The sequence below is a fragment of the Trachypithecus francoisi genome, unplaced genomic scaffold, assembly GCF_009764315.1.
Source record: "Trachypithecus francoisi isolate TF-2019V2 unplaced genomic scaffold, Tfra_2.0 Lachesis_group20, whole genome shotgun sequence".
Taxonomy (NCBI): domain Eukaryota; kingdom Metazoa; phylum Chordata; class Mammalia; order Primates; family Cercopithecidae; genus Trachypithecus; species Trachypithecus francoisi.
The window spans coordinates 69,010,308-69,022,354 of record NW_022681466.1 but is presented as its reverse complement, the minus strand read 5'-3'; the positions used below and the strand labels follow the sequence as shown (position 1 = coordinate 69,022,354).

The window sequence follows — 12,047 nt, the reverse complement described above, 5'->3', positions numbered from 1 at the left end:
GAGATGGACAAGTTTATTCTCAAGTTCTCTTGAAAGACAAAATAGGTAAAATGTGGCCGGGCGCGGTGGCTCAAGCCTGTAATCCCAGCACTTTGGGAGGCCGAGACGGGCGGATCACGAGGTCAGGAGATCGAGACCATCCTGGCTAACACGGTGAAACCCCGTCTCTACTAAAAATACAAAAAACTAGCCGGGCGAGGTAGCGGGCGCCTGTAGTCCCAGCTACTCGGGAGGCTGAGGCAGGAGAATGGCGTAAACCCGGGAGGCGGAGCTTGCAGTGAGCTGAGATCCGGCCACTGCACTCCAGCCCGGGCGAAAGAGCAAGACTCCGTCTCAAAAAAAAAAAAAAAAAAAAAGACAAAATAGGTAAAATGTATAAGAAATATTTGAAAAATAGGAACCATAAATTGGTTGTTTGTCTACCAAGTATCAATATATACTTGAAAAAACCCAATAATTAAAACAGTATCTATTTATTCAGGAACAGGAATTGACAAAAAAGATCAATTGAGTGAAAAGAACATTAAAAATAGTCCTGTGTATGTGAGGATTTGTTTTGTGATTAAGAAAATCAATGGGAGAAAGGATATACTACCGGGGAAATTGACATGGGAAAATATTAAATGAAAATTTTGCAGTACAAGTAAAATTATATTTCAGATGGTTTAAAAAGCTAAACTTAAATTACAATCTATAAAATACTCTAATATAAAATAATATTTATAATTTATGCAAAATGGAGAAGCGCTATAAAAAGGTTGACATATTTGACCAGATAGAAATAGGAAAGTTTTTTGGGACAAAAGATAACGGAAATTTGAAAAAGAAGTAACAGGCTATAACATGTCTCATAAACACAAGATTGAAATTTAAAATATACAAAGAGCTCCTATAATCTAATAAAAATAAAACACACCTGAGTAAAAGTGTACAAAGAATATTTACAGAACATTCATAAAGAATAAACAATATAAGAAGATGTTCAGCTTTAGTGTTAACCAGGAAAAAAACTTGAAAAAGCCTGGGCGCGGTGATTCACACCTGTAATCCTAGCACTTTGGGAGGTTGAGATGGGCGGATCACTTGTGGTCAGGAGTTCGAGACCAGCCTGGCCAACATGGTGGAACCCCGTCTCTACTAAAAACACAAAAATTAGCCAGACGTGGTGGCATATGCCTGTAATCCCAGCTACTTGGGAGGCTGAGGCAGGAGGATCACTTGAACCCAGGAGGTGGAGGTTGCAGTGAGCCAAGATCATGCCATTGTAGTCTAGCCTGGGTGACAGAGCAAGACTCAGTCTCATAAATAATAAACAAATAAATAATTCCACAAGCCAGGCATGGTGCCTCATGCCTGTAATCCCAGCACTTTGAACGGCCAAGGCGGGAGGATCACTTGAAGCCAGGAATTCAAGACCAGCCTGAGAAACATAGGGAGACCTCATCTCCACACACACAAAAAAAAAAATCTTAAAAATTAGCTGGGTATAGTGGTGCATGCCTGTAGTCCTCGCTACTTGGGAGGCTGAAGCAGGAGAATCCCTTGAGTCCAGAAGGTGGAGGCTACAGTGAGCCATGATTGTGCCACTGCACTCCAGCCTGGGCAACAGAGTGAGACCCTGTCTGAAATACAAAATAAAAATAAATAAAAATTTTTAAATTAAAAAAAATAAATTAAAATGATTCTACAGTCAAAGCAAAACTTGGAGTAACATAACAAAATCCTGTGATAATTTAAGAATGTGGGGCACGAAGACCATCTAAAACAATCATTCTTAAACTATGTTTTTCCAGGATCATGTTGGGAAGACAAACAGGAAGTCTTAGCCAGGTCACCAAGACCCCCTTCCCTAGTTCAACTACTCAGCTATACTTCATCTCCACTATATGTTGAAAAATTATGTAAGATGCCATTTCAACAAAAGTATTTATGGTGAGGAAATAATCTAGAATATCCCAATAATGTCAATATTTTACTGGATAAACTATGTAATAGCTCCAAGTGTTATCATCAGAGAAATAAGAAAGTTTTCTTTTGATGAATGATTCTGCCCAGGGCTCCCTTCATGTCTCTGTTCCTCAGGCTGTAGATGAAGGGGTTCAGCATGGGGGTCACCACAGTGTACATCATAGCCATGACAGTCTCCTTTAGAGTAGAACTATTCGCTGATGGGCCTAAGTAGAGGCCAATAACAGTCCCATAGAACAGTGACACCACAGAGAGGTGGGAGCCACAAGTAGAGAAGGCCTTGCAGATACCCTTAGACGAAGGGACCTTGAGGATGGAGGAGACAATCCGTGCATAGGACCCAAGGATGAGTAGGAATGGGATGACAAGAATCAGCCCTCCCATGATAAATATCACCAATTCATTAACTCGAGTGTCAGAGCAGGCCAGCTTCAGCAGAGCAGACATATCACAGAAAAAGTGAGGGATCACATTGTCTGCACAAAAACACAACCTGGCCATGAGTAAAGTGTGTAACGTGGCATGGAAGGTGGTCAGTACCCAGGACAGCGCCACCAGGGAGAGACACAGCATGGGGTTCATGATGGTGGTGTAGTGCAGGGGGAAGCAGATGGCCACATAGCGGTCATAGGCCATGGCCACAAGAAGGAAGCTCTCCAGGTCTCCAAAAAACAGGAAGAAGTACATTTGAGTCAGGCAGTCCGCATAGGGGATGGATGGGTCTTGGTTCTGCATGTTCTGTAACAACTTGGGAATGGTCACGGAAGAGAAGCAGAGGTCAGAGAAGGACAAGTTGCTGAGAAACAAATACATAGGCGTGTGGAGATGGGAGTCCAGTTGAATGAGGACAATGATGAGGAGGTTCCCCAGGAGGGTGGTAAGATACATGGCCAAGAACAGGGCATAGAACAGGTTTTGCTGCTCTGGCTGGATGGGCAGGCCCAGGAGCAGGAACTCTGAGATGCTGGTTTGATTTCGTCCCATCATGCTCTGTCTCCAGTATCTTTAAGGGAAAACAATACTGTCCTTTAAAAATGTGAATTTTAAAATGGAGATACTTGTGTGACACTTGGTCTGTTCGGTGTTTTGCAAAAATTCTTTATTTAACTGACATTACAGTAATTATCTCTATAACATGAATATCTATAATAAGAATTGCTATAATCAGAAATGACTTATTTAACTTTATCTTTTTTCTCTTCATTTATCTTTAACATGTAACAATATTCCATCCTTTCTAAAACACTCATCTATTTACTTCTGAAACATAAAATGTATTGGTTTCTCTCTTACCTGCCTGGCCGGTAACTGCAGTTGGCTCTTCCTCTGTCAGTATCTTACATGTTGATATTCCTCAGGGAGTTTTCCAAACTTCATTTTTTTTATAATTCTGCATAATGCCCAATAAAAACATATCTACTCCAATGGCTTTAATTGCCATTTAAAACTCAGGTATAGACTGGACGCAGTAGCTCACACCTGTAATCCCAGCACTTTGGGAGGCCGAGGCACGTGAATCACCTGAGGCCAGGAGTTCAAGACCAGCCTGGCCAACATGGTGAAACTTTGTCTCTACTAAAAATACAAAAATTAGCCTGGTGTGGTGGCGGGCACTTGTAATTCAGCTACTCAGGAGGCTGAGGCAGGAGAATTGCTTGAACCTGGGAGGTGGAGGTTGCAGTGAGCTAAGTTCGTGCTGTTGCACTCCAACCTGGGTGACAGAGTAAGACTCTCAAAAAAAAAAAACAACAAACAAAAAACTCAGGTGTTCAGGTGTAGCATTCTCTAGTATACAGAACTTGATATCCTGAGTCTCAATGATTATCATCTCTTGTATGGATGACAGGCATCTTCGGCTTAACAGATCCTAAATGACATTCTGATCTCACCCTGCTCCTCTTCTAACTCCATCCTCCTCCACTCTCTCATGTTTAGTGAATGGAATCCAGGCTCAAGTCAGAGGCCTGAGGTTTGATTTCATTAAATTCTTTTCTCTCACAGTCAATATCCAATCTAGCAAGTCCTATAGATCCTGCACTTCATCCTCTTTCTAATTCATCCACTCCTTCTCCCAACTCCCACTGCCCTAGACCAGGTGGAAATCTTACCTGGACTGTTGAAACTGCTTCTCAATTCATCTTCCTGCCCCTGTGCTTCAACAACCTTCTTTTCCAACAATCTTCATTTACATTGTGGCATTCTGAGATGAAAATCTGATCATCCCTCTCTCCTGATTAAATATTAATGGATTATCATTGTTCTTAAGATAAAGGCAAAATTCCTTTCAAGAGCACAAAGGATGTTTCATTACCTGACCCACACCTGCCTCCACAGCCTCATCTGGCCCCACAATGACTCTTGCATCCTCTTTTCAGCAATGCTGGACTTATAAGTCATAATTTCCTGCCTCCAGCCTTTCATACTTGCTGTTCCTCCTACCTAGTACCTATCCCCCCCATGCCCCATCTTCATCCGGCTCATTTTCACTTATCCTTCAGGTCTATTACATGTAAGTTGCTCAGCTAAACCTTCCCTATGTCTCTGTAAGCCAGGTGAGACCTGCTTCTACGTTTCCACAGCATCTCATACTCATCCGGTAGCACTCCATGCCTTTGATCACCTGTTGATAGCTGACTTCCTTACCAGACTGTAAACGCTATGCATGAAAGGCCATGTCATAACCGTGGCAGGGCAGTCATGGCACTTGGCATGGTGCCTGGATAATGCAGATGTTTTCTAAATAGTTGTTGGCTGTTTCTCAGGCTGGAATGTGCATTCCTCCAACTTAAAAGGTAGCAAATGCCCATTGAATAACTAATAACTACTTCTACTAAATCCTCCTGGAATAAGAACTCATTACCTTTACCAATTTAACACTACATTTTGACACACTATTGCTGACGTCACCAATGTAATTTTGTGCCTGGGGAAAATATTAGGGTATCTCAGATATACTACTCTTTTCACAAATACAAATGACCCAAACCAAACATTCTGCTGCTCAAATCTACTTCATGTCATTGAAATTGGTGTGGGAAAAACAAATATGATAATAATTTTATAAATTTGGGGACAAACAGAAAGAAGAAGGATAATTTCTAACGTCAAGCCCTCCTTTGAGTTTGTCTTCAGGTATCCATATCCCATGTGATGGTTAATTTTTTTTATTTTATTTTACTTTAAGTTCTGGGATACATGTGCAGAACTTGTAGATTTGTTAGATAGGTATACATGGGCCATGGTGGTTTGCTGCACCCATCAACCAGACATCTAGGTTTTAAGCCCCACGTGGATTAGGTATTTGTCCTAATGGTCTCCCTCCCTTTGGCCTCCACCCCCCGACAGGCCCTGGTATGTGATGTTCCCCTCCCTGTGTCTTTGTGTTCTCACTGTTCAACTCCCACTTATGAGTGAGAACATGAGGTTGTTTGGTTTTGTGTTCCTGTGTTAGTTTGCTGAGAATGATGGTTTCCAGCTTCACCCATGTCCCTGCAAAGGACATTAACTCATTCTTTTTTATGGCTGCATAGTATATTCCATGGTGTATATGTGCCACACTTTCTTTTTTTTTTTTTTCTTTTGTTTTTTTGAGACGGAGTCTCATTCTGTCGCCCAGGCTGGAGTGCAGTGGCCGGATCTCAGCTCACTGCAAGCTCCGCCTCCCAGGTTCACACCATTCTCCTGCCTCAGCCTCCCGAGTAGCTGGGACTACAGGCACCTGCCACCTCGCCCGGCTAGTTTTTTGTATTTTTTAGTAGAGACAGGGTTTCACCGTGTTAGCCAGGATGGTCTCGATCTCCTGACCTCGTGATCTGCCCGTCTCGGCCTCCCAGAGTGCTGGGATTATAGGCTTGAGCCACCGTGCCACACTTTCTTTATCCAGTCTATCACTTGGCTAGGCTCTGGTACCAAGTTTTGGTCAAATGCCAGTTCTAGATGTTGTAGTAAAGGTATTCTGTAATATGACTGACCTGTAAATCAGTAGACTTTGAGTAAAGCAGACTCCCCCTATTACGTGATAAGCCTCATAGAATTAGTTGAAGGCCTTAAGAGAAAAGACCACAGTATCCTGAAGAAGAAAGAATTATGCCTTCAGACTGCTCAGACTCAAGACTGCAACTTCAACTCTTCCCTGGGTCTCCAGCCTACTTACCTGCCTTGTGGATTTCAGACTTACCCATGCCCACAATCTTGTGAGCCAATTTCTTAAAAGAATCTCTCTTTCTCTCTCTCTCTCTCTCTGTGTGTGTGTGTGTGTGTGTGTGTGTGTGTGTGTGTCTTGATAGATATAGATAGGTAGATAGATAATACATGGATAGATAGATAGATAGATAGATAGATAGATAGATAGATAATAGATAGATACAGGTAGAGAGATATAGAGAGAGAGATTAGAGAGAGAGAGAGAGGTAGATATAGATAGATAGATGATGATAGATGCCAGATGGATAGATGATATAGATAGATAGATAGATAGATAGATAGATAGATAGATAGATAGATAGATAGACTATGCTTATGGTTCTGACTTCTGGAGAACCATAAAATTATCTGTAAAGCTTCACATATAATTTTAAAACAAAGCAAGGCTTGAGAATGACTGCATTAAAGCATACTGCACAGAGCTGTCATTATACCAAAATGATAGGATCTTGTGAGGATATATTACACAATAAGGAATATGTGTAAGTGCTATCATTACCAACGACTGTAACTGGAAAACATTAGTTAAAATACTTCTAGAATGTTGGAAAGTCGTGGGAGGCAAAGACATGGAAAAGAGAAAAGTTATTATGACTGAAAAAATATCCTGCAGAACATCACACACCTGGGAAATCAAGACCCGCAGGCTGGAAGGACACCAAGAATCAGCTCCTTCACCCTTCTGCCCAACTCACCCAACATCTGACGGTAACTCCAGCATCCTGACCCGAGATCTTGCTCCCTTTTATCCATTACGACACATAAAGTAACAGTCTCTGTAGTTGTCCCCTGTGTCTGGACCACTCCTTCTCACATCTCCCCTTCTACCCATCCCTGAGCCTCAGGGACCCTGCATCCCAGAGGAATCTAGATTCCAGGGTAACTCATTAAAGACAAAGTAATTACCCTGGACCTCGCTAGAATAAATTTGCTCAGATCCCTGCATCAGTGACTAATTACTCTACATGTCATCTGTCACTGTATTCAGTCACTGATTGCACTTGACTCTATTTAGGGATATCATGAGGACGGAGCTCATGGATGGATGCTTAATCACTACCTGCTTAGGAAATGGATAGTAGTCCTGTGTGGCCGCAGCCTACATTTTGGGACGTGAAAAAGAATGGCCATAAAAGACTGTGAATGGCCTCAAATATCTTAGATATACAACATTTACACAATAAGCTGACACAAAAATACAATGTTTTTTTTTTTTTTTTGATGAAGAAAGCAATAACTTCATTTGATTGGAGATTTAGATGTTCTGGGTGTATATCTCAGGTGATAATAAGTGCTATACTGTTACCTTCTATATTTATTTATTTATTTTATTTTTTATTATACTTTAAGTTCTAGGGTACATGTGCACAACGTGCAGGTTTGTTACATATGTATACATGTGCCATGTTGGTGTGCTGCACCCATTAAGTCGTCATTTACACTAGGTATATCTTCTAATGCTATCCCTCCACCCCCACCACCCCACGACAGGCCGTGGTGTGTGATGTTCCACACCCTGTGTCCAAGTGATCTCATTGTTCAGTTCCTACCTATGAGTGAGAACATGCGATGTTTGGTTTTCTATTCTTGTGATAGTTTGCTGAGAATGATGGTTTCCAGATGCATCCATGTCCCTACAAAGGAAGTGAATTGTGGAAGACAGTGTGGCGATTCCTCAAGGATCTAGAACTAGAAATACCATTTGACCCAGCAATCCCATCACTGGGTATATACCCAAAGGATTATAAATCATGCTGCCATAAAGACATGCACATGTATGTTTATTGCGGCACTATTCACAATAGCAAAGACTTGGAATCAACCCAAATGTCCATCATTGACAGACTGGATTAAGAAAATGTGGCACATATACACCATGGAATACTATGCAGACAATGGTCTTTAAGCAGAATAACCTCTATGAAAGATACATGCTTTGTAAAGATATCCAGGTGGTAGTCTCTCACTAAAACTCAACTTCCCATAAAAACACTCCAAGATCAGACTTCTGTGACACAAACATAAGCAGATATATAGAAAGGAGACAAAAAACAGAAAAAATGAGTTCTCTCAGGTCATGCTCAATTCTTCCTCAGGCCAAAATAGAAAAAGAAAACCAGATTCCCACCCGTTCAGTTACTTTTATCTCCTTATCTCTCTAGGAAAACTTGACAGCACTCATCACCACCATCATGCTAACTGCTCTCCGTCTATGTCAGATTACCTCCTAATGCCATGTTCTTCTCATCCCTACAATTGCTCACAAGGCCACAGTGGACATTTATATTTTTGTCTTCCACTACCCATTCTATGTTCCCCTGTCTTTTGGCCATTATCAGCTGGGTTACACAGTGGTAACAGTGCAAGCTTTCATCCCTAGGAAATCTGCATCCCATAAACCAAGTTGTTATAGTTTTTATTAACCTTTATTGATGGGCATGGTAATACTAAGTGGCAACCAAATAATTCTCCAGGATTTTAGACATGGCTCTCTCTTTTCCACTTGTATAGAACAACCAAGTTTTGCCCTGGCAATCAATATCAATCACACTAGGCAGAATGACAACCCTACTCTTTGTATATTGGCTTACATGAGTACCAAAAAATGACTGGGTGATAGGCTTAACCTCCAATTCAGCGAAGCCTTGGTAGAAGAACGTATCCCTTGAGATCTATAGGAGACACTTAAATGATGCGCTATTTTAGGTTCTCTCAGCCTCATCTGGTGTTTCAGCCACAGCTGAAGGAACCAGTTCTGCGATGGCTTCAGCTAGCTTTAGTGGATGCAACTGAAAGCACCTCACCTCCTTGCTGCTACATATCCTCCTTGCCTCCTTCTCTGGGACTTGTACGACCCCACAGATGTCATGGTGAATCTTTAGCACTCACACAAATATGAAGGCCTGTGATCCACTTTGAACTCATTGTTGTAGAGTGTTAGATGTAAATCGAGGTTCCATTTTATTCCTTTTGTATATGGAAACCCAACTTTTCCAGCACCATTTGTTGAAGACTCATCTTCACTGAATTGCCTCTGTGACTTTGTCAAAAATCAGTGAATGATACATGAGTAGATCTATTTCTGGACTCCTTATGGTATTATATACCCTTAATACTGATCTATATTTCTATCCTTTGTCTAATACTACACTTTCCTCATTATTGTAACTTAATAGTTAATTTGGAAACGAGACAATGTTAGTGCTTCTACGTTGTTCTCCTCTTTCAGAATTGATTTTGGGTGTATTTGTCTTTACATACAAATTTTATAATCAGATTGTCAAATCATGCACAAAATTTTCTGTTAGAATTTTTATTAGAAGTTTGTTAACGCTCTAGATCAGTTGCTGAAGAGTCAACATCTTAAGAGTGTTAAGTCTTCCAATCTGTAAAGATATTGTATCTACCCATTTCTTTTTATTTAAGTTCTGGGGTACGTGTACAGGATATGCAAGTTTGTTACACAGGTAAATGTGTGCCATGGTGGTTTGCTGCACATATCAACCCATCACCTAGGTATTAAGCCCAGCATGCGTAAGCTATTTTTCCCGATGCTCTCCCTCCCCTCAGCTCACCCCCAATAGGCCCCAATGTATGTTGTTCCCCTCCCTGTGTCCACATGTTTTCATTATTCAGCTACCACTTACAAGTTAGAACATGCAGTGTTTGGTTTTCTGTTCCTGCGTCAGTTTGCTGAGGATAATGGCCTCCAGCTCCATCCATGTGCCTGCAAATGACGTGATCTCATTTCTTTTTATGGCTGCATAGTATTCCATGGTGTATACATACCACATTTTCTTTATTCAGTCTATAATTGATGAGCATTTGGGTTGATTCCATGTCTGTGCTGTTGTGAATAGTGATGCAATGAACATACTCGCATTCGTGTATCTTTATAATAGAATGATTTATATTCCTTTGGGTATATACCCAGTAACGGGATTGCTGGGTTAAATGGTATTTCTGTTTTTAGGTCTTTGAGGAATTGCCACACTGTCTTCCACAATGCTTGAACTAATTCATTCCCACCAACAGTGTAAAAGCATTCCTTTCACTCTGCAGCCTCGCCAGTATCTGTTGTTTCATGACTTTTTAATAATTGCCATTCTGACTGGTATGAGATGGTATCTCATTGTGGTTTTAATTTGCTTTCTCTAATGATCAGCGATGTTGAACTTTTTTTCATATGTTTGTTGACCACATGTATGTCTTCTTTTGAGAAGTGTCTGTTCATGTCCTTCGCCCACTTTTTAATGGGGTTTTTTTCTTGTAAATTTGTTTACGTTCCTTGTAGACTCTAGATATTAGACTTTTGTCAGAAGGAGACATTGCAAAAGTTTTCTCCCATTCTATAGGTTGTGTGTTTGCTCTGATGACAGTTTCTTTTGCTGTGCAAAAGCTTTTTAGTTTAATTAGATCCCATTTGCCATTTTTTGCTTTTGTTGCAATTGCTTTTGACATTTTCATCATGAAACCTTGCCTGTGCATATGTCTTAGATTTTCTTCTAGGGTTTTTATAGTTTTGGGTTTAAGACATCTTGAGTTAGTTTTTGTATAAGGTGTAAGGAAGGGATCCAGTTTCAATTTTCTGAATATGGCTGGCCAGTTCTCCCAACATCATTTATTAAATAAGGAATCCTTTCCCCATTGCTTGTTTTTGCCAAAATTTTTGAAAATCAGATGGTTGTAGGTGTGCAGTCTTATTTCTGAGTTCTCTATTCCGTTCTATCAGTCTGTGTGTCTGTTTTTGTACCAGTACCATGCTGTTTTGGTTGTTGCAGGCTTGTAGTATAGTTTGAGGTTGGGTATGTACCCATTTCTTAAGTCTGATTTCCACAACCAGTGTTGCAGTTTTCATGTCATAGATCTTACACATATTTTGTAAGAGTTATACTTATTTAATAATATGGTGCTATGTAAAGAGTACTTTTTTCAACTTCCACATGTTCACTGTTATTTGATATTATATAATTTTAATATATTAATATCATGTATATATTTATATATAGAATTAAAATGTTTTAATATGTTGACCTTATACCCTATGGATTTACTAAACTTGATTACTAGTTCTAGAACCCTTTTTTAGATAATTTTGGGGATTCTGTATAAACATGAATAGAGATGGTTTAATTTCTTACTTTCCAATATGTATACATTTTAGTTCTTTTTATTGCCCTTTCTCACTGCCTAGTACAATGTTTAAAAAGAGTAGTGAGTTCATTTTTGTATTTGATATAAGGAAGGAGTCCAGTTTCAGTCTTCTGCATATGGCTCTCTAGTTATCCCAGCACAATTTATTGAATAGGGAATCCTTTCCCCATTGCTTGTTTTTGTCAGGTTTCTATCTATCAAAGATCAGATAGTTGTAGGTATGTGGTTTTATTTCTGGGTTCTTTATTCTGTTCCATTGGTCTTTGTGTCTGTTTTTGTACCAGTGCCATGCTGTTTTAGTTACTATAGCCCTGTAGTATAGTTTGAATATAGTTTGAAGTCAGGTAGCACGACGTCTTCAGCTTTGTTCTTTTTGCTTAGGATTACCTTGGCTATTCAGGCTGTTTTTTGACTCTATGAATTTTAAAATAGTTTTCTTTAATTCTATGAAGAATGTCAATGGTAGTTTAATAGGAATAACACTGAATCTATACATTGCTTTGGGCAGTAAGGGCATTTTAATGATATTGATTCTTCTTATCCATTAGCATGGAATGTTTTTCCATTTGAGTTGTCTCTCATTTCTTTGAGGAGTGTATCGTAGTTATCCTTGTAGAGATCTTTCACCTCCCTAGTTAGCGGTATTCCTAGGTATATTGTTATTTTTGTGGCAATTGTGAATGGGCATGCATTCCTGATTTGGCTGTCAGTTTGACTTGTTG

The 12,047-nt window shown here is 40.0% G+C and overlaps 1 protein-coding gene across 1 annotated transcript; it reads right to left on the bottom strand.

Moving 5' to 3' along the window:
- Positions 1 to 1,652: 1,652 nt before the first annotated feature.
- Positions 1,653 to 2,955, bottom strand: LOC117066537 (olfactory receptor 1E1). The gene has a single exon (XM_033181930.1). It carries the CDS (start codon positions 2,953 to 2,955, stop codon positions 2,011 to 2,013), a length of 945 nt encoding a protein of 314 aa, XP_033037821.1. The 3' UTR covers positions 1,653 to 2,010.
- Positions 2,956 to 12,047: the final 9,092 nt, after the last annotated feature.